The 23,187-nt window shown below is 50.3% G+C and overlaps 1 protein-coding gene across 5 annotated transcripts in view; it reads right to left on the reverse strand.

The window, feature by feature from the left end:
• stau2 (staufen double-stranded RNA binding protein 2) overlaps positions 1-23,187 on the reverse strand; it is a 70,878-nt gene that overhangs the window by 21,905 nt on the left and 25,786 nt on the right. For 4 of the 5 annotated variants that reach the window (XM_072699797.1, XM_072699796.1, XM_072699795.1 and 1 more), the window contains exons 6-12: positions 19,750-19,909; positions 17,136-17,243; positions 12,037-12,249; positions 11,695-11,832; positions 10,042-10,170; positions 9,777-9,837; positions 4,220-4,500 (exon numbers count right to left, since the gene is read on the reverse strand). In XM_072699797.1, the coding sequence (XP_072555898.1) occupies positions 4,220-4,500; positions 9,777-9,837; positions 10,042-10,170; positions 11,695-11,832; positions 12,037-12,249; positions 17,136-17,243; positions 19,750-19,909 (1,090 nt within the window). The remainder of the gene's footprint in view (positions 1-4,219; positions 4,501-9,776; positions 9,838-10,041; positions 10,171-11,694; positions 11,833-12,036; positions 12,250-17,135; positions 17,244-19,749; positions 19,910-23,187) is intronic. The other variant, XM_072699794.1, reaches the window with a different exon arrangement.

Genomic DNA, 23,187 nt, shown 5'->3' on the forward strand with positions numbered 1-23,187 from the left:
CACGCTGACGCTCACATTTGGTACGCTGGGCCGCTTGTGAGGCTTTACAAACGCACGTACATAATCTTCTGGCGACTCTGCGTCCCGCAGCAGATGGGCAGCCAGCTTCAGCCCTGCCGGCCAGCTTCAGCCCTGCCGGCCAGCATGCGACAGACGCAGTGCTTTTCCAGGCATCCCAGCCTGTCCATATGCGTTTTTTTTTTCGATGTGATGTGGCTGAATTTTAAGGGGAAAGGAAGCAGTAGCAAACATTCTTACTACTTTCTTGATTCAATATACAGCTACTTTTGTCTTGGTCCAGTTCATTATGCAAATTAAGCGATTTGCTTTTCTGTTATGATTCCTTCTTATAGAACAGTGGGTTAGCATACTTGCGTGTTCTGTGTACATGTTAAAGCTGCTTTTAACACAATGTATTGCCCATATGTCCTCATAGCAGTAGTGACGCTGCATTCCTGCAGGTAGTCCTGTGCATGTGCGGTATGCAGACGGCTTGCTGCAGAAGTGGGGCTTTGGCCTGCATGGGATACCATTGCAGCCTCTGTGCTGAAGGAGGACATGTTTTGCTCACCCGGGGAACAGTCAAAAAACTCTTGGGATAAACCCAGATTCAAAAGGCAAGAACAAACGTTTTGAAAATTGACTGAACTCGGATTCTGTTTTGGGATGCGACACCGCAGGGGGTGCATTCAGAGTTAGGAATGGGCCGCAACAGACCCAGAAGGAAAGACATTCACTGACTAAAGCTTTTTCCTTTTTAAAAATTGGGGAATTAAAGAAGTTCTGCCATAATAGAGGAGCATCAAGCTTGGTAAGCCATTTATATCCCCAGTGCGGGCTGTTTAACGACACTGCCAAGAGCTTAGGACTGAACTGCATTTCATGTTTTTCCATGATGAAATCCACTGAGGAATTATATCTGCAATTTTATCACAGAGAGATGTCCAGATATCTCCAGCAGATTAAAAGCTTTGTGCCACCCTCTGATCTGGGGTCATGTTCCCTCCTGTCGTTTGTTTGTTTGTGGTTCGATCTCGGCCAAAGCCTGCCTGTTCATCACGCAGGCAGGCGTGTGCAACTCTGACACACATCCCTGCCAATTTGGCAAATCGGCTGGCCCTGGGTGGCTGGGCTATATGCCGATTGGAGGAATGGCGAGATATTCAGTACTGGCAGCCAGTGACGCACAGGTGCCAAAGCAGCCAGCAAATCATGATTGGAGGAGTGGTGAGACCTTCAGTGCTGGCATCCAGTAACACGCAGGTGCAGGAATGACCAATGAATCCTGATTGGAGGAACAGTGAGACCCTTCGGTGCTGGCAGCCAGTGACGAGCAGGTGCCAAAGTGACCATCAAATCCTGATTGGAGGAGTGGCAAGACATTCAGTGCTGGCAGCCAGTGACACACAGGTGCCGGAGCAATCACTGAATCCCAATTGGGACTCCATATTCCCGTGTGCTGGGCATGGAACTACCTGCTGAGTATTATGGAATTCTGGGTCATAAGCTCTCAATTAGGAGCAGCGAAGCCTAGCTGGTGCGAGGCGTCTGGCACCGTGGAAACGTTACTATCAGCATGCTATGTATGCAACACACGTGTAGCAGCAGGCTGGCAAGCTGCATTTGCACACGCGACAAACAAGCAGCATCATACCCCCACAGGGTGAGGGGGGGGGTCCCTCTCCATCACTGAGAAATAGCCATGTCTCCATACCCACCAGGTTCCATGTTCAGAGTGAAGTTCAAACCACAGTCATATAAGAGGAGGACCAGCCTCACCGAAAGATTTTCCATGCCTGGGGGGGGGGGGGGGGGGGGTTAGAGCCAGCTCACAGGAAGGGTGGACACGAGGGGGGGGGGGGCAGATGGAAGCTGCATGGAGGTTGTACTCTGCATGGTGCATACCAGCTCACTGAACCATGCAAAAAGAACTCATCAGCTATCGGGGGGGGTGGGGGGTGGTGATGACCTGCCGATGAGTAACACCCCATGTCAGTGGGGGGGGGGGGGACTTCATTTACAGCTCGATGGCATATGGGTACATAATGAATAGGGTCCAGGTCAAAATGTCACCAAATAAAGTTCTGGTCACCTTGCACAAAGTGGACTGTTGAGATGACCCCCCCCCCCCCCCCCCGGCTTTGTTTATTTTCAGTCTGGGCATGCATCCTGCCCAACGAGGCCCAGCAGGGACGGGCTCGATAGCGCCCCCTCCCCCTTCACACAACACACCGATCAGCCCTCCTTCAGAAAGCTGAACAAAGACAGCTAATGTTTTACCAAGAGTCTCACCCTGTCCCAGAGCACAAGGAACTGGGCATGCTGCCCCCTTTAAAGCCATACCTAAGCCCCCACAAGGGAGGGAAGGGGGGCACAAAGCATGACACACACCTGACAGGCCACTTGGAGTTTCCCACAGAAATTGCCTTTAGTGGGTCCCGCCTCCATCCCTGCTGGGGTTCCTGGTCTGCAGATGTCTGAATAGGGGGGGGGGGGTTTACAGAGTGAGGGCAGGCCAGGATACCGAAGCGCGTGAACACGTGCAGGAAATGGCGGCGGCGTATCAGACATCACTTCCTGAAATCCCAGAGCGACGGTGGCCTCCAGCCAAACACTCGTCCCGGTGCGACCCAAACTCCATCTGCACTTTCCCTCCAAGGAGTGGGTTGGGGGGGGTGGGGATGCATCTCACTGGGGGCTGACCGCAGAAGCACGGACACACAGAACGTGAGGAGTCCGTCTCCATTAACAAAATTAAAAGGAGGAAAATCTATTTTCTCATTACTTCAAAAAATTGCATTGATGGGCCAAAGTACTTCTAAATCAAAACATGACACCTTTTCTGCAGCAATATAATCCTGCCTGATCCCCTGTGGGAACAGAAGGGCCAATCGATACTTGGAAAGAGCCATCGGTCTAATGAGACTCCCCGTTTCTAATCTTGACAATAACATGAGGTGGAAGAATCTAGTCTGTCTGGAAAAAGAGCAAAAATCGGATTATTTGTAGACACAATACTGGGGTCCCATTGATCGACTTTCACTGCTTCTACTTTTAAAGGGTCACTGAGATATTTTCAAGAATAATGATGATATATAGTCCACCTCCCACATGTCCCATGCAATCCCACACGCCACACAAGCACCTGCCTGTACAGGCTTCACTGGACACCCCCCGCCCCCCATCCCCGGGACCCGCCACTTGCAAAGAACTGGAGGGGGTCCGGATCAGGCTACGTCACTGTGCACAGCTGCCCGCTAAAGCAGAACCTGATGTTTCCCGTGTTTACGCTTGACTCTGCTCTATCGGGTTACAGGACCCTCAGAGAAAATGTTTTTACTGTAGATTATAAAAAGCATCTGCACTAGAGCGACAGACTCTAAGACACTAAGGAGGGAACCATGAAACATGCATTGACACATGAGAGCAACAAGTCCCGTTAAGAAAGGAACCGTGAAACACACATCTGCACACAGGAGCAACAGGCCCCGTTAAGGAGGGGACCATGAAATATGGATCTGCACATGAGAGCAAAAGGCCCCGCTAAAAGCTGATTTATACCTCTGCGTCGAATCAATGCTGTAAGTATGCTGTAGCCGTAGCCCTCGCCGTAGTCTGACCTCACCACCCCAGAAATGTAACTATTCGTTGCAACAACGTAGACTGCAAAAATTGTGATTGGTCCACTTGGTGGCATTTGTATTTTTAGGGGAGCGAAGAAAGACCTCCGTTTCCCCCCGTAACTGAAAGCTCCGCATGCACCCCCGCCCATATTCCCTCCCATACCCGAAAGCCCCGCACGCACCCCCACCCCCGTTCCCCCCCGTACCCAAAAGCACGGCATGCACCTCCGCCCCCGTTTCCCCCCGTACCCGAAAGCCCCACACGCACCCCCGCCCCTGTTCCCCCCCGTACCCGAAAGCCCCGCACGCACCCCCGCCCCTGTTCCCCCCCGTACCCAAAAGCACGGCACGCACCCCCGCCCCCGTTTCCCCCCGTACCCGAAAGCCCCGCACGCACCCCCGCCCATATTCCCCCCCGTACCCGAAAGCCCCACACGCACCTCTGCCCCCGTTCCCCCCGTACCCGAAAGCACTGCACGCACCCCCAGCCCCGTTCCCCCCCCGTACCCAAAAGCCCCGCACGCACCCCCAGCCCCGTTACCCCCCCGTACCCGAAAGCCCCGCATGCACCCCCGCCCCCATTCCCACCCCCATACCTGAAAGCCCTGAACCCGGGCCAAGTAGTCGAGTTGCTGGGAGGGCCGCACAGAAGCGCAGGGCAGGGGGGCCGTCTTGCCTCCCCGAGTGCCCCCGGCCTCCGGTGCCGCGCCATTCAGCAGCTCCCGTGCGATGCTCGCTGTGTTGCTGCTGCCGCCGTAGTAGGGGCCCGGGGCCGGGGCCGGGTAGCTAAGCGGGGGGGCGCCGGGGCCGGCCTTGTTTCTGCTGGCCTCCATCTCCTGGTAGACATCGGGGGATAGGTGGAGGATCCCCTTCTGCACTGGAGGGAGTAAAGCAAGAGCAGCGGGGGGGGGGGGGGGGGGGGGGTCATTGTAAGCCTTCCCAGTGATTTACACTCACACACGGCTGGCTCTCAGATCCCAAAAGGGCCCCTCTCACCGAGACCCCAGGAGACGAGTCACAGGAGCCCATCAAGTACTGGAAAGGGGTGATTTAAAGTAACATCACGGAAGTAAACCCACATCGCGATGCCATTTAAACAGAGGTAAACCAACATCGTCCATGAAAATGGTTAAAACCTCAAAGTTACTTCTAGCATCACACAGCATGGACAGTCAACCTTTTCTTATTTAACCGGTTAATCTCCATGGAGTCTGGCAGGCAGCAGCCAGCTCCAGTGCAGAGCCAGTGGGTTGTGTTTTGCATGAGTCACTCTACAGGCTAGTTCTCAAGGCATGCGAACACACTCTGGATGCACACTCTGTATATACACTGTACGCTATGAGTAGCAGAGTATGTTACTCTTGAGATCACATTTATAAAACGTTACAGATAGTTAAGCATGGCACAGTCTACACATTCACAGTGTCACATAAGTGTATCAGAAAGACCTTCAGCACATGACGCACCGTTGATGGTAAATAAGAGCAAAAGAGTAAAAGATCCATTCATCCACCCGCTCGCAGTGTTGCTACAAAATCAAAGGATGATTCAGCCAAATTCTGTCCACAGCAGCTCTGGCCATCAGAGTAGTTATCATCCTGTTACAGTCACTGTAATACGATGAAAGACAAAGATCTATTTTGCTGATTTCAGCATTAAGCGTCTACCTCAGCTAATGTAACCCGATATCAGGTCACACTGTCCAGAAGGTTAGCCAGGGGACGTCACTCTGTCCATTCAAGGGTAAGTGACACCCTCCCCAAATCGCTTCATTCTGTCCCAGAGGTCAACAATTTTTTTTTTTTTTAATTTTAGGACTAATCTTTTGTTGAACATGATTAAGTAGATGGTCAAAGAAAAAGAGCACAGCCAAAATTATAGTGATTAAAAAGGTTTCAGGATATTTTTATGTCTTTGAAAGTAATCATTTAAACATCAAAAAATGCAAACACACAGCTGTTCTAAAATTATAATATAGTTTCAGTTCAAAGCAAAGTAAAATCAAACAGTTACATTATAAATGTGTTTGTATTCTTGGATTAGATGAGGCAGAGAGGAGCCAGAATAGAACTCTATTATATTTAATAGAAAAATATTTTAAATCAAGCCATACAAATATATAAAATGTTAGTTTAATCTCAAACCAAGACATCTTAACGTTCAGCTGAAATGTGGATGTTAATGTACAAAGCATAAATAAAGGTTCTTATAAATTTTGTTTGAAGATTAACTAAATAGAGTTGTGTGCAAACAGAAGGGAACCAAGCTGTCTCAGCCCCCCCCCCCACCCCTCATGGTCTGGTGAACTACAGCATGATGAAGGACAGTGACAGGAACCAGTATGTGACTGTGAATGACGTTACTATGGAAGCATAAAGCAGAATAACTGCCATCACAGAACCACAGCTGGCAAAAATCGTGTAAGGTCCAACAAAATGAACTAGTACTGCTACCAGTATGGACAGTGATGATCCAGCACTGCTACCTCTATGGAAAGTGATACCCAGCAGTGCTATCTGAACCTGCATTGATAATCCAGAACTGCCACCTGTACCTACAATGATGAGCCAACACTGCTACCTGTACATGCAGTGATGGTCCAGCACTGCTACCTGTACGGACAGTTGTGATCCAGTACTGGTAGTTGTATATGCAGTGATGATCAAGCATTGCTACATGTACAAGATGATCCAGTACTGCTACCTGTACATGCAGTGATGATCCAGCACTGCTAGCTGCACATGTAGTGATGATCTAGCATGGCTACCTGTACCTGCAGTGATGATCCACGGATCTACTGAAAAGTCTTACACCACACGCTTTTCCCATTCAAGTTTTCACCATGCAGCTCAGCTAAGTGACACACACACACACACATCCCATAATATAATCCCGTACACCCCTCATGACAGAGCAGCTGGCAGCAGCGATAAAATCCATTTCTGTTTATACGGGCCGCAGAAATAGCTGCATTCTGCATGGATATCGTAAAGTGGCAAGGTGCGAGCCAACATGATGTCAGGCTTTACAGCACATGCATACGCACACGCACGCAGGCCTCCAGCCTCTGCACCCCACCCAAAATAATGGGCTTCACCCTGGAACTGCTTCTGGGTGGACACCCAGACCAAGGCCCCCTCCTTGATTTAAAACAGATAACGATTAAAGTCCAAACTGTAAATCAAAACGATGAAGCAAGATGTCAGAGTCCAATGGAAAAAAGCACAAAGATGAGGAAATGAAATGTGGCAAGGAGGCTGAGCAAAGCCATCTGGAGCGCACACGGCTGGGGCTTCTTCTAAGACGGCCATAATCACGCCTCCCCGCTCGCTCGCTCAGCTCTCTGGGGGGGGTGTGCCCTAATCACGCCAGCCTGCTGCCTACTGAGGGCACCGCACATTACCCCGATCGAACACCGAGGCCGTTCTGCCAAAGGTGAGTGAAAGGCTGGAGGATTGATGCGTGGGGGCGGTGCCTTAATCGCTCTGCGGGACGTCTCTGGCTGTAAAAGCCGGGTCGTAGGAGTTAACGGCAAATTGATGGATAAGCACAGCCCTGTTCGATATGGCACTTACACCCTGAGAGCACGCAGAAATCTGGCAATAACTCATGGTAGACTTCATCTCTCAGGATCGATTTCTGCTCTACGTGTTTCCGATCGCCAACGCCATCACCTGAACCCGGGCTGGCCTCTTACTGCTATTGTTTACATTTGCTACCTCTTTTCCACTAGTTCGGTGCTGGTGCCGGTGCTGGTGCAGACAGGGAGTGGCACGACCTGAGAACCAGCCTACATTTCCACTGGTTAAAAAAATGTTCCCGTAAGAGAATGTGGTCCCCCCCCGCTCCCCTAAAAAGCCTGCCTACCAACAATGAACACAGGACAATGGGGCACTTTTAAATATTTTCCGTTCCTCAAAGTTCCACATGTTTTTTTGTAGATTTGGTAGTCTTTTTTTTAGGTTTTTTAAAAATTAAAATGTAGCCTGCTGTCTCCAGCTGTACTTTAATTTCTGCATTTTTTCAGCAACCACTAAAATCAAACAAAACATCAAACACTAGAAATAACAAAAATGGCTCTGCTGAAGTTTACAGCGCACTGTAACCCCTCCCCACACACTAACATCACAGGTTTCAGACCAGCAGTTCTCTGGAGCTGGGCCAGAGCCAGTTTTTCAGACACGGCACCAGCAGATTGCCAGTGGAAAAATTGGGAACTGGTTGCAAATTAGGCACTGGCTCGGCACCAGCAGCAACACTGCGTTGGGGGGAAAAGGGATATAGATGACTTGGATCCAAATGGAGGAGATACATATTTCTGTAAAAGCGGAGCCGTGACTTCTCTCTCTGTCTGAGGGAGTTTGCTATGCAAACGTGTAGAGTGTAGGATGTGCACAGGGTGGGAGAGAGCAAAATTATAAGCAGGAATGGAGTGTAGAGATGAAAAACGAGTCACTTCTTTGGTAGGTTGGTTGGCTCTCAGTCTAACAGTGTCCACCACACATGGATGACGGATGATGATCCTCCCATCCCTGATGACAACCCCAACGGCCCCCACAAAATGCGGGTTAGAAATCCAGACTGTGTCATGACCTGACCGAGGCAAGAGAGACACAGGACCTGTTTGCATGCATGTGACCTCGTCTGTCATCATCATATGTTGTGGGAATTGGGGGGGTGGGTGTTTGATGGCTACTGAGGAAACACAATGCCGTGTTTTCAAAGCAAATAAGTACAAGTGTTTTCTTACCATTCTACCATCAGATTTACAACTGGGGCCCTTCCTCAATGCATAAGAGATAAAATGACTAAATTAGTAGCCAGTCGATTGGATGGAGAAGATACGTACATGGAGGCTGTGAGTAAAACAACTAAATTAACAGCCTGCTAATCGGACAGCAGCAAGACGTGTAGGCCATAAGTAAAATGGCTAGATTAGCGGCCAGCTAACTGGACAGCAGTGGGAAGCAGAGGTCGAGAGTAAAAGTTAACAGCCTGCTAATGGGACAGTGGCAAGATGTGGAGGCTGCGAGTAAAACAGCTAAATTAACGGCCAGTTAATCGGACGGCACTGAAACGCAGGAGAAATTAGTAAAACAACTAAAGTAACAGCCAGCTATTTGGACAGCGACGAGAAGTGGAGGTTGTGAGTAAATTACTCTAAAGAATTCTAAATTAGCGGTCAGTTAATTGGATGGCAGTGAGATGTAGAGGCTGTGAGGAAAATGGATAAATTAATAGGCGATTAACACATGACGGTTGCGAGTAATTCAGCACCCGGTTACTCGGATGCTGGTGAAACGCAGAGGCAGGGAGTAAAATGGTTAAATTAGTGGCTGATTAATTGTACTGGTAGCAAGACATAGAGGCTGTGAGTAAAATGGGTAAATTGGCCAGCCCATAGATGGCGGCGAGATGCAGAAGCCGTGAATAAAAACGGTTAAATTACCAGTGGCTTAATGACACAGCGGCGAAACATGCGGGCTGTGAGTAGCCTTTTCTGCTTTCTGACAGCCTGAGGTTACTTGGCAGCCAGTTATCTGCCCACAGCTACTCCTGAATATTTTATTTCTGCTGTAATCAGTGAAGCTGACAGTCAGACAGTATGCTTGGCTCGGCACAGAGCAGACCGGCGATGGAGGGTGAGCGTGGTGTCAGCCGAACCTCTGCTGCAGGGTCCTGAGGAACTGGGCATCCCATAACCATCCTCTTACTCCAAATCGTCAAACCTTTGTTTTTATTTATTTATTTTCTGAAATTCCCCTTCTCACTGAGTTTCAGCATCTAGGTTCCACATTTTTATTTTATTTTTTTTTTTTTTTGGGGGGGGGGGGGGCATCTATGGTCTCTGCATTGCAAGTTCTTCTGTGTCCAGAAACCCGAGTTGTTCAGGACCGTGGCCATGTCCCAAATCCTGAGTGACAGGTCGGACCCGTGCCCAAAAAAGCTGTGGGTCTGGATTTCACAGGCTTGGGACCCCCCCCGCCACTCCGCGCATCCTGGGCCAGGCCAATACGGAGCATCAGCGTGGGCGGCCTGAATGGATGGCGAATTTGCAGGCCCCCCACGTGGCTGGATCCCCCAGCCCCCCTCAGAGATTAAACAGGAGTGAGGGTCGTATTCAGATGGAAGGGAGAGAGAAAAACAACTTACTGGTGCTGGTAGCTTCTGGATACGGTGGCTTTTGTCCATTCCAGCCTTTGCTGTCTATCTGCTGAGAAATCAAGCAGGGTTGGGGTTGGGGTGGTAAGACTGCAGCTATGGTCCTGCTTCTCATTCACACCCAAAGTCATGCTTTAGGAGAACATCTCTACACCATCTGCACACCTTCCATCCAGACCAGCCAGAGGAAGCCTCAGCCAAAAGCACCTCTGAGAGAGGACGCCCCCCCGTGAGGGAGGGGGGCCCTGGCACCTGCCTCTGACGGAGCCTGTGTGAAGGTGGAGGGTTTGTAGCCCAGTTGCAGCAGCATGGCCTCAGCCGCGTTCCTCTTGGACACCTTCTTGTTGGGTCCCGTCCCTGTGGCGACCTCGTCACACACCTTCACCTGTGTCGAGAGACCACATGAACCTGAACCTGCCAGGGCTGTCACAAAAACTTTTGATGGCAATTCCCTAGTTCAATATGTTGCTTGATGAGGTAGAACATCTCTCAAGATGTTATCTAATATGACACAAGATGTCTCATCTAAAAAAAAAAAAAAATGCAACACTACCTGTCCTGACACATTTCTGACTCCTCTGTTCAGTCAGGAATGGCAGAAAGTCTTCATGACTCTCTGACTACTGGGAATGCTCTGGTAATAAGCACATCACCATGCTCCCAGCCGCTGGGTGTCATGTGTGACTCAGCAGGATATCTGAAGTGCCTTTTACAGGAACTGAACTCCTTTGTACTGAAGTCCATTGTATGTAGCCAAAGGTTCCCAGTGTACTGTGACGCGAAAGTCACATGCATATTCAACAGCACTTTACAACAATAACCCAGCGCCGCTCATGTAAACCGAAACAATAATGCCATAATCATAACACTGCGGATTAAAACCCGAATAGACCTTAATGTACGAGGATCCAGTTACACAAACTGCTGAAGCCACTTTACTGAGCAGGGTTTGGATGCGGTGCATCTGTTGCTACGAAATAGATAAGCAGCTTATTATTATTATTTTTTTTGAATAACGAATGAAAAGCTTTCTGCATGGTTATTAGCATTTAGCCACAGGTACAGATATATAACAGGGGCTGCATTAAACAGGGCAAAGAACAGAAATCTCATTTATACCCCAGCCAGGGCAGGAAAGGTATGGAAATGTTAGAAGTGAACAGAAATATAAAAACACACAAAACCAAGGCCCAACGCCTCCCTGAAAGAAACCAGTAGAGTCACATGATCACCTAGGAACCATTGGCATGTGACACTGACACGGTCCACCAGAGTGGCAAAGCACCTCGGAAACTGAAAGAGAAAATCTACCACGCTGGCTTTAGAAAGCACCACTGTGCCGTCTGAATATCAGGAACATGACTCTAATCAGAATTCCCACTTTAATCACAAACAGAAAGTCGTGTAAAACACCGGCTGGTGTTTGTCTTTCCCTTACGACCTGATCTGGACTTTTCCCCCTATCTAGTTCATAATACTCCGAGTCGGAGCATGACCTCACTGGGGAATTACGCTACTGAGAAATCCTGCTGGGCTTTTCTCCTTCGCCTCAAAAACACCAGAGGAAATAAACAAGTACCTACTGACTACCCGCAAAATGATGGGGGGCGCCTGGCCCCCACCTGCACATGAGATCGAGGGCCTGGAATTCTGGTCCAGCATCTTGGAAAGGTTTGCTAAGCAGAGAGCGTTGGGCCAAAGACACAGCAACACAATAACACTGCAGTATGAATGTGGCCCCCCCAGGATAGAAAGTGAGAGTATCCTAGCAGAGAGTGAGCAGGAATCCACACATTCCCGGCCTCCCCTCAAATATAAACGACAGCAGTAAAGGACTGTACTGAGCAGCCTGCACATAGAGACCCCTGTCTCCTTCCTTCCTGCCTCCCCAACAGGTGCCCGACCCCACCTGCATGACAAACTCCCTCCGTCGTGGCATCCCCCTCTCCGACAGCAGCACATATTCCGGCTCCTTCTCCTTCTTGGCCTGCTGGATCTGGGCCAGCCGGCTGATGGGGTTCATCCCTTGCCCGTATTCTGGCCCCGTCTGTCCTCGGAGGGGAGAAGGGTTAGGGTGGGGGGAGTCAGGTCTGCCGGGGCCAGACGAGGTCACTCTGATGGCGGTTTAAAGCATGCCATGCCCCCGGCCTGGCCCAGTAGGTGTCCAAGTGACTGAGGAAGCTGATGTTGTGCTAATGGACCTCTTGAGCTGCTTCAGTAAATGCTGCTGATGCCCCTCTGAGGTCCTCACCTTTAAAATGGTCTTGGGGCGTTTTTTGCAGCGGATTTTGGGCTTTTCCACCACGGGGATGAAGGGCAATTTCTTAAGATCCTGCAGCACAGAAAGGGCCGCCCGTTTCTTGGATAGCTTTTTGCTGTTGCCCTCACCCTCAGCCGTGTAGTCGCCCACCGTCACTCGCGTCAGGAAGCTCTTCATGTGGGGGGGGCCGCTCTCTTTCAGGACCTGGGGGAGTGTTAAAGAGAGCAGCAGAATTGGGAGGCACATCAGCATGCAAGTAAAAAAAAAACCATCTCAGGGATTCAGGATCATGCTCCCGGTCAAATGACGACATGACTCAATCGTGTGAGACACCTGCTGGAGTCACATCAATAAAAGAAACCACTGCCCCAAATGATGACATGACTCAATCATATGAGGCACCTGCTGGAGTCAGATCAATAAGAGTGATCACTGCCCAAAATGACAACGTGACTCAATCGTGCGAGACACCTGCTTGAGTCAGATCAATAAGAGAATCCACTGACCAAAATGATGACGTGACTCAATCGTATGAGGCACCTGCTCGAGTCAGATCAATAAGAGAGATTAATGGCCAAAATGACGGCGAAATACACCAAGCGTCTTTCAAAGATGTTCATACAGAGTCTTCAACGGCATCATCTCACTCAGAGTACATTCATCTCATCTTACTCATGCTACTTCATTTAAACATAGAAGATATGAATAAACAAACAAACCAACAAGCATCTGGCGTTTGGTGCCGAACAGATAAACAGATAAACAAAGATTTCCAGCATTTGAAATGAGGGGCATTCATTATTTCTCTTATTGCATGTGTGTAAGTGTTTATTGAGAGACATTATGCAGATCTGACACATTAGCATTTGAAGCTGAGCTGGCTGTGAGTAATTTGGAGCATGGAGGCAGTCCAAAGAACTACCATGAGGAGCTTTGATAGGAAGCGGATATTGGATATTTCCCGAAGACCCGGAGCTGCTAGCGGGTGAGGGGCGGGGGGCTGGGGGCAGATTGTCACGTCTCCGACGGCGACAATCTCTGTAATCGCAGCTCTATTTTCGTTAAAAGAGCTGGATCTCCAGTCAGCCGAAGGGCATAAAATGAATCAAAAGCAGTGCAAGTGATGTCATGCGTTTTCCGAGAGTGCTGAGCGCCTCACATTGCAAGTGGCAGGTGGGATCCCATGCTGGGGGGGGGTCACACGTACACACTGGACCCCAGCACACCTTTATCCCTGCCCTCCTCAAATCAGAAGTGAAAGCCAATGGCCCCTCTCGGTGTTTTCCCATGCCCCCCCTGCTCTGGCAGCCACACAAACCCTGACTCACCATTCAGGCTTGCCTGCCCCCCCCCCCACGCCTGCCCTCACCTACATGGCAGCACCCTCACGCCCCTCCACTGAGGTGCGGATGTTACGATCCACCCCGCTGAGCAATCGGTGCCAGTTTGGCAACGCTGGATGCCCGCTTCCCGCACGGTGATGAAATCACAATGTGTTCCTGACAGTGCGGCCGAAAGTCCCCAGGAGCCCCTGGGTGTGGAATAATTAACTTCTACATGACACCCTGTGGGGGGGTGCCACGCAGAAGCGCCGGGGTGCGATGTATGCAAAGCGTGTGGCCCTCACACGTGACAGACATGGGGGCGCATTCACACGTCTGTTTATTACCGCACAGTGGGTCACAGGCCACCGGCAGAGCGCCATCTGGGCCATCGGGAGCTGTAGCGACCTTGAGCGTGGCAGGTCCGCAGCGGCAGGCTTAGCGGCGGCAAGGGGCCATGTGACATGCAGGGGACAGTTGGGAGGTCAGCAATCTTATCAGATGGACATCAGCTCCAGTGAAACCCACTGTGACCTCTCTGTCTCTCTCTCTCTTTCTGAGGCAAGCTGATGACTCCTTCAAAGACTGGAGAAAACCCTCGAACCCTGTAAGCCATCGTCATATCCTCCCTCTCTCCATTCCAATGCCCCCTTAATAAGCATCTATTCTTCCCATCTCCTGTACATTTCAATGGATAGTCACATGTTGTATGATCCTTAAATATCACACCAGAATACTGAATTGAATCCAATGATTGATGTCACAAATTCCATGTCGGGCCTCTTTCAGAAGGATCTTGTTGGCCCTCTGCAAGGCCTTAGGAAAGGCAGAGCCAATCAGCAAATGGTCCCAGCCAAGGCTAGCCCACAGGGCAGTGCGGCACAAAAAAACGACTTCATGTTGGCCCTTGGAAACTTCTGTCGGATCCCTGGGACTTACCAATATTTACCAAGGCAGGGGCCCTATTGTAGACATGGCAAAATGGATTCTTTTCAAGTGGTGTCATCATTGCCGTGCCCCATTATGAGTTTAACAATTAATTAAGTCCTTTGAAAGACAAACTCTGACTGCTGGACCTAGTTCCTGTTTTAAAAAAGCCCAGTGTCCACACAGCCGATCAATGATTCACCGAGCTGAGCTCCTTTGTCAAGCAGCCATGGACTGAGGGAAAGCAGGACATTCCCGAAGTCACGTCTCGTTCATTCAGCGAGGGGCTGCCGGGCATGGGCACACTCTCACGGCACCACGGACCTGGTCCGGCTCGTCCTGGGGAGAGAAACGGACTCTCTGTAACCCTATCAGGCCGTATGACAGCGCCGTGCAGACAAAAAGAGCCAGAGAGCACAGTGGATGAGACTGTCAGCCAGAGCGGCTCGGGTTTCTGCACGCCGGCTGCCCAGCGCAGTTTGGGTTCGGTTGCCATGGATGCGGTAACCGCGGTCGCCGCTTCTCCAGGGTGGCTCCGCCGTGGCTTCAGGTGTGCCCCGGGGCAGGTGACAGTCCCTTTGGTGCACGTTAGAAGATACCCCTCTGTGTAGGTGACAGGGGGGTCAGTGTCCGGGGAGGGGGGTGTTATATATCACCGAAGAGAAGGGGGAACTTGGCACAGGATGTTTGCCGCTCGATGGCGGCAGACGGAGCTCGCAGACGACACAGAATCCGGCGCTGGCTTCTGATGTTTCAGCGCCCCGCTTCCTTCGCGGGCCAGCGAGGCACAGGCTTCTGTCTGGCCGTGGCCCCCCGCCTCGTGAACCCAACAGGCCAGGGATGGCGTGCGCCGATGGGGGAGGACGGGGGAGAGGCCTGACTGCGTTGTGAGCCTGGGGAGGGCTCGGGGAGGGCCGGGGTGTCAGACAATGGGCCGGACTGAAAAGGCCTTTTGTAGACTCTGACGGAAGGATCTTTGAGGGGGAAGCGCCGGGTCCAAGTCTGCTGCCCCCATACTGCGGCATGACAGTAACAGGCACAAACCCGGTGATTCATGTGCTGAGTCCTTTGAAGCCAGTGTCTGTTTGATATTACCTGAGAAGGGTCTGCATGTGTGTTTAGCTTTCCTGAGATCCCTGCTTCTCCCTCTGGCAGAAGCAAGCCCAGAACCACCGACATAATTCACGTAGAATCATGGTGTTAAAGGCTGAAGTCACCAGCAGCCTCTCTGTAGCCAAAGCACAGACGCCATTCTGACCTGTATAAATCTGAGCTTTGCAGAAACAGAAAATGCACTGCTCTCTCTCTCTCTCTCTCTCTCTCTCTCTCTCTCCCCGAAATGCCAGGGCCCCAAAATTTCTGGAAGGACTTTGAGTCTGGGCAGGGCTTCAGCAGGATCTGAGCACGGTGCAAAAATGTTTAGTGCAAACACTGTTTCTGATTCGGGGGCCCAGTGGCAGCAAGGGGGAAGGTGTCCGTTATGGATGAGGACAGAGACAGGATGGGGACAGAGACAGGATGGGGACAGGACATGGTTAGGGACAGGGACGGGAGAGGGACAGGATGGGGACAGGACGGGACATGGTCAGGGACAGGGACGGGAGAGGGACAGGATGGGGACAGAAACAGGATGAGGACAGAGACAGGATGAGGACAGGATGGGACATGGTTAGGGACAGGGACGGGAGAGGGACAGGATGGGGACAGGACGGGACATGGTCAGGGATAGGGACGGGAGAGGGACAGGAGGAGGACAGGACGGGACATGGTTAGGGACAGGGATGGGAGAGGGACAGGATGGGGACAGGACGGGACATGGTTAGGGACAGGGATGGGAGAGGGACAGGATGGGGACAGGACGGGACATGGTTAGGAACAGGGACGGGAGAGGGACAGGAAGGGGACAGGACAGGACATGGTCAGGGACAGGGATGGGAGCGGGACAGGATGGGGACAGGACGGGACATGGTTAGGGACAGGGACGGGAGAGGGACAGGATGAGGACAGGACGGGACATGGTTAGGGATGGGGATGGGAGAGGGACAGGATGGGGACAGGACGGGACATGGTTAGGGATGGGGACGGGAGAGGGACAGGATGGGGACAGGACGGGACATGGTCAGGGACAGGGATGGGAGCGGGACAGGATGGGGACAGGACGGGACATGGTTAGGGATAGGGACGGGAGAGGGACAGGATGGGGACAGGACGGGACATGGTTAGGGATGGGGACGGGAGAGGGACAGGATGGGGACAGGACGGGACATGGTCAGGGACAGGGACGGGAGAGGGACAGGATGGGGACAGGACAGGTACAGGATGTGGACAGTACAGGACATGGTCAGGGATAGGGAGAGGACAGGGACAGGAACAAAACAGGGACAGGGTCGGGACAAACATGTCAGACACAGCAATCAGAGGACAAAGAATGAAGCACCAATTTCCACAAGGCTTATGCAAACCACAGAAATAATCATGCAAAAACACCTGAACAGTATTAATAATTTTTTTTTAATGGTTCGGCAGTTCCGGTAGCTAGTAAAAGATGAATGAGTGGTATGAGTGGCAGCGGACGGAAGTGAGGGACTTTGGGATTCCGCATGGGTAGAGCTATGGGGACAAACGCACATGGAAGATTGTCACACCATGTACATCAACACAAGCTTGCAGAACAGGGAAGCTGGTGGCCATGGCCTAGGTGAAGACCACGCGACATGCAGGGTGGAAGCACCGCAAGCAGCACCGACAGCAACGTGGAGACTTCTGGAGAAGGGCCCAGAGAAACCCGACCCGCTGCTTCCATGGAGACAGCAGGCTGCTGACGCGCGTGTTCTCCATTACCTGGAACGTGACGGGAAGGTTCCTCTTGAGTGCGATCTCGTACACCAGGCTGATCTCCGACTTGCTGGCGTCGCTGCTGTCACAGGCCTCACTCTTCTCCTCCACGCTCTGGAAGGGTTAAAACAGCCAAGGACTGCAAGACATTTCCGGCTGGAGCCCAATGTCTCCCCCCGCCCCCCCCCCCCCCCCGCCGCTGCCTGGTGCATCCTACGATGGTGCACTCGAAGAGGGAGGCCCATGCAAGCCTCACCGTGACACGAAGACCGTCATTAATTGTGCAGGCGGGCTCGCCCACAGCCAGGACCTGCGTGCCATTATACTGTGAACCATCTCCTTTTCCTCCAGAGACCTTTTTTTAAGTTTCTTTTTTCCTTCCCCTGACAAAGGTATGGTCCCCAGGGGGGGCTGAGGGGGTGTCCACTGATCAGTACTCTGGTGTCTACATACCTAGGCGAAAAATCCTGTACGAAGCCAAGCCATCGCTGCAGTCAGATGGCACTGATTTCCTGAGCTTTCATGGACCCTGGGGGTGGAGGGGGGCAATGGGACCGTTGCATTTGAATATTATTATCTAGCTGCCCCATCTGGCTGTCAAACATACCCCTCATTAAAACTAACAATGCCAGGCTAAGAAACTGCAGTTTCCACTTGTTTTGTGATTATAGTCCTATTTTTTTACATGAGACACTGAAGGGGAATCAGAAAAACAATCGTGGGGGTGTCCCGAGCCCCTGGGTGTGTGTGAGCAGCATGGGCTCCCGCTGAGGATGAGCCACAGTGGCCAGACTCTGCTGGGCTTACGGCGTGGTTTTTAAAGCCTTTCAAGCTGCATAAAACAATTTAAAGGCAGTAACACTAATAACGGTATTACTTACCATATAGTTTAACGCTCTAAAGAGCTTAAGCCTACAAATATGTGCACTTCTGTGCTAAACCCCATGTGTCTTAGGAGCGTCAAGCCGCCTTTGAAGGTAGATGACTGCTGTGGGGGGGATGGGTGGGATTTTGGGGAGTGTCACGCAGGCCCTGGTACGCGAGAGTGCCCAGGGCATGTACGGGGATCGTGTCTTTCAATTTGTAAAGCAATACACAGAAGCAGTGGATGACAAAGGGTGTATTATGAAGACAAGTGTCAGACAGGATGAGCAGGGAGCCAGAACGGCTTAAATAACCAGCATCCACGCCAAGCTTTTCGCAAACACTGAAATCTGATTTCCGGTGGGGGGCTTATATAACTGCGGAAATGCTTCCTGAACGAAGTGTCAAGTAAAGCACAGCAAACTTCCAAAAGCCTTCTGTAATGACTAAATATAGATCATTAACTTTTGCTTAGCCATGGGGAGTATTGCAAAGCACAGGAGAATTGCTGAAAGGGGGAAACTGTGGGAGCGGGCGTTGCTGTGGAAGTCCAGTGAAAGGTTACCTGGTGTGTAAGGACCCTAAGCTAGGGTTACCAGGGGCGTAGGGACCCTGAGTTGGGGTTACCAGGGGCGTAGGGACCCTGAGTTGGGGTTACCAGGGGCGTAGGGACCCTAAGCTAGGGTTACCAGGGGTGTAGGGACCCTGAGTTAGGGTTACCAGGGGCGTAGGGACCCTGAGTTGGGGTTACCAGGGGCGTAGGGACCCTGAGTTAGGGTTACATGGGCGTAGGGACTCTGAGTTAGGGTTACCTGGGGCATAAGGGACCCTGAGTTAGGCTCACCTGGGCATAGGGACCCTGAGTTAGGGTTACCTGGGGCATAAGGGACCCTGAGTTGGGGTTACCAGGGGCGTAGGGACCCTGAGTTAGGGTTACCTGGGGCATAAGAGACCCTGAGTTAGGGTTACCTGGGCGTGGGACCCTGAGTTAGGGTTACCTGAGCGTAGGGACCATGAGTTAGGGTTATTTGGGGCATTAGGGACCCTGAGTTAGGGTTACCTGCGGCATAAGGGACCCTGAGTTAGGCTCACCTGGGTGTAGGGACCCTGAGTTAGGGTCATCTGGGGCATTAGGGACCCTGAGTTAGAGTTACCTGGGCGTAGGGACCATGAGTTAGGGTTACCTGGGGTATAAGGGACCCTGAGTTTGGCTCAACTGGGCGTAGGGACCCTGAGTTAGGGTTATCTGGGGCATTAGGGACCCTGAGTTAGAGTTACCTGGGCGTAGGGACCCTGAGTTAGGGTTACCCGGGCGTGGGACCCTGAGTTAGGGTTACCCGGGCGTGGGACCCTGAGTTAGGGTTAACTGGGCATAGGGAGCATGAGTTAGGGTTACCTGGGTGTAGGGACCCTGAGTTAGGGTTACCTGGGGCATAAGGGACCCTGAGTTAGACTCACCTGGGCGTAGGGACCCTGAGTTAGGGTTACCTGGGCATGGGACCCTGAGTTAGGGTTAACTGGGCATAGGGAGCATGAGTTAGGGTTACCTGGGTGTAGGGACCCTGAGTTAGGGTTACCTGGGGCATAAGGGACCCTGAGTTAGACTCACCTGGGCGTAGGGACCCTGAGTTAGGGTTACCTGGGCATGGGACCCTGAGTTAGGGTTACCTGGGCGTGGGACCCTGAGTTAGGCTCACCTGGGCGTAGGGACCCTGAGTTAGGGTTACCTGGGCATGGGACCCTGAGTTAGGGTTACCTGGGGTCGTTTCTCAGGAATGGGTTCGTTGCGGAGGACCTGCAGGGCCTTCATGGCAGCATTGTGGCGTGCGGCCTGGCGTGTGCGCCCCTCCCCAATGAACTCACTGCTCCCCACCATCAGCTGCACGTAGAAGATCTTGGGCACTGGGTAATGGTACCTGTGATGGAGTGAGGCCAGAGAGAGAGAGAGAAAAAAAAGGGAAGAGAGAAACAGAGCTTTTGATTTATAAGAGGATTAGGTTATGGAAAACTGGCAGTTTTATCATCACAGCACAACCCAGACAGGAATAGGCATCCAGGCGACAGGATCAGGTCCTCCGACGTATCTGTGTGTGTGTTTGTGTGTCTATGTCCTTATTGTATCAATGATATCCTAAGAAAACCACAAAAAGTTAAAGTTTCAGTTTGAGGGCGACAGGGAGTGGTGTACATGCTCGTACTCCTAAAAACATGGACCCCACTCATACCAGTAATGGTACCTGCCAAAGGTAAGTACCCCCAAAAACATGGACCCCACTCATGCCAGCAATGGTACATGCCAAAGGGGAACAACCAGCAACGGCTACTCCGGGGCAAGGAATTCCCACTGTAACCGACCAAGACCTCCCAGCACACACTCCTCATCTTCTGGAACATTCCCATAAGCATTGCAGCATATTCTCAGGGTGAGCGTCTTTGACCGCGGCTGACTGGGTTGGGGGTGACCGGCAGCGGGGAGATTTATTTCCAGAGGGGATCCTGCAGCATATTGCTGGCTCGGTTATTAATGTTTGAAGGCAGGGCGATGCGACCGGCTCGCAGCTCTCGGGGGTCAATTACATAACAATGGCTGCTGGGTGATTCCGGGGAGCGGGGCTCCTGCACAGGCCTGATTTAGGCAGCGCTGAACAAAGAGTCCCAAGCTACATTTCTTATGCTTTATTTTAAATCTGCTTCACTCATGCTGGGCTGTCAGGACACTGTTCATTTTGCAGATTTAGTAGACCCGCACACCCCAATGTCCCCCCCCCCCTCAGCCACCCACCCCAGGATGGAAGATCTCATCAGAGTGAGGACCACAGTGCTGTGAGATCCAAAGCTATCCCACCTCCATCCAAAGCTACATCGAATGGCACAATGAGCAAACGGCCAGTGGTGTGTTTTCCCAGGAAAAATATGGTGAAGTACTTCAGTAACTCAGGGTTACCTGGTATAAAACAAGGACTCCACCTTCATTCTGATTTATAATGAAAAACCGTACAAAGATATTTCCAGCTAAAACCTCATTGGTTATATTAGGCTTGTTTGAGGATTTTAATATAACTCCCATCAACTCTTTTGAATGAATACATCAGCAGTACTCAGTCTGCTTTAAAACAGAATCCATGCAAACACATATCAAAGCTAACATCACATGTCTAATTTAGTGATGTGCATTTGCCATATATCTTCTTAATGATTGATTGTTATATCCATTATGATGCAATTTTTACACACTGGGGCAATAAAAGCCACAAGTTTAGTTGAGGCAAAGGTTCATTTTTAGAATGAACTTTGGATGTTCTCGACATAATAGAAGCTAGTCATTTTTACTTTGATTGACATGGAAGTAGGATTCATGCTGATTTACAGGGAATGCATGCTGATTTAGAGAAGACACACACTGATTTACAGGGTATCCATGCTGGTTTACAGGATACACATGCTGTTTACAGGGGGTGCATGTAGATTTACAAAAGATGCATGCTGATTTACAGGAGATGCACACCGATTTATAGGAGACACATGCTGATTTACATGAGACACATGCTGATTTACAAAGGATGCATGCTGATTTACAGGGGATGCATGTTGATTTACAGAGATGCACGCTGATTTACAAAGGATGCATGCTGATTTACAGGGGATGCATGTTGATTTACAGAGATGCACGCTGATTTACAAAGGATGCATGCTGATTTACAGGGGATGCATGTGGATTTACATAAGATGCATGCTAATTTGCAGGAGGTCCACACTGATTTACAGAGATTCACACTGATTTATGGAGAATGCCCACTGATTTATAGAGAATGCCCACTGATTTATAGAGGATGCATGCTAATTATAGGGAATGTATGCTGATTTACAGAGAAGGCACACTATGCTGACTTACAGAAGATGCATGGCGATTTACAGGGGATGCACACTGATTTATGGTAAATGAATGCTATTTATGGAGAATGCATGATGATTTAGGGGGGATGCATGCTAGTTTGCAAAAGATGCATACCAATTAACAGAGGATGTATGCTGATTTACAGAGGATGACTCACTGAGGATGATTTACTGTGGATGCACACTGACTCACAGCGGATGACTTTCACATTCAGCTAAATTTACATTTATTGCAGAGGATTTCTCTGAACATGAAACAAAATGTGCTATGTAAAGTATACAACCCCAGAAAGCCATGTTTAAAATAGACAGCAGTACCTAAATTTCACTAAATTCAGCTGTACATGCTTGTGCACAGGGTTATGTGAGCTGGCTGAACAGATGCCATCAAGGCACAGGAACGTTCTTGTTCTCCAAAACAGTTTGAGGTATTTACTTTTGGTTATTATAGACACTTTTATTTGTCCCTTGAGACATGTAATATCAGCCCAATTACCAGATTTGATACCAACTGAACACATTTGGAAGAAATTAATATCAAGACGCGTGGCAAAACCACCGGGAAAGAAGAAAGAGTAGAGTTACATGGCTAATGAGTAGCAGAAGAATGTTCCTGCCTGATAAAAGTGGAGTGTGTCCTAATAATCACACTCTGACTGGAAAAAGTGAACAAAGAGAGTTCGGGAGAGTGTGCCACTGGGCAGTACAATGTAACTGAAACCCTGTGAGCCTCAATTAACTCTGATTTACTCAACCAGAGCATCTCACATTGACAAACAAGCCATAGATTTTAGTTAAGCTACAGTTAAGCCATAAAACTCATATGGCCAAATTAGGCGGTTACACGTTTGGAGTGTGGGAAGGACAGGCTAGTCACGGTCAGCAGGCCACTACAAAGTTGCTCTGTATCGTCATTGTGTGGCCCTGACTGATGCTTGGTCTTTTAAACACACATATCAAAATAAACTTGGGTTTTATACAAAAACATGAAGCTGACATGCTTCTACGTTGTCAGGAGCGCATAAACTGTGACATGTGGATTGTAAAGAAGGATTTGAACATTTACAAAACTCTTATGTGAAAATGTTATCTCAAGACGGTGACGTTCATGGGATCACTGTGACTCCACCCTTGTAAAGCGACTTTGGGTTTGTCAAAGGTACTATATATTATTATTAGTATAAGATGCTTACTGCAACATCTGAATGTCTAGATTTGAACTAGGCCTGACCATTTTCTTTCTTATTCCTCATGGATATCAGGGTATCTCAGAACATGGTCTTGTAGGTTTACCCAACAC

This window comes from Paramormyrops kingsleyae, chromosome 15 (assembly GCF_048594095.1).
Source record: "Paramormyrops kingsleyae isolate MSU_618 chromosome 15, PKINGS_0.4, whole genome shotgun sequence".
In the NCBI taxonomy this organism is placed as follows: Eukaryota; Metazoa; Chordata; class Actinopteri; order Osteoglossiformes; family Mormyridae; genus Paramormyrops; species Paramormyrops kingsleyae.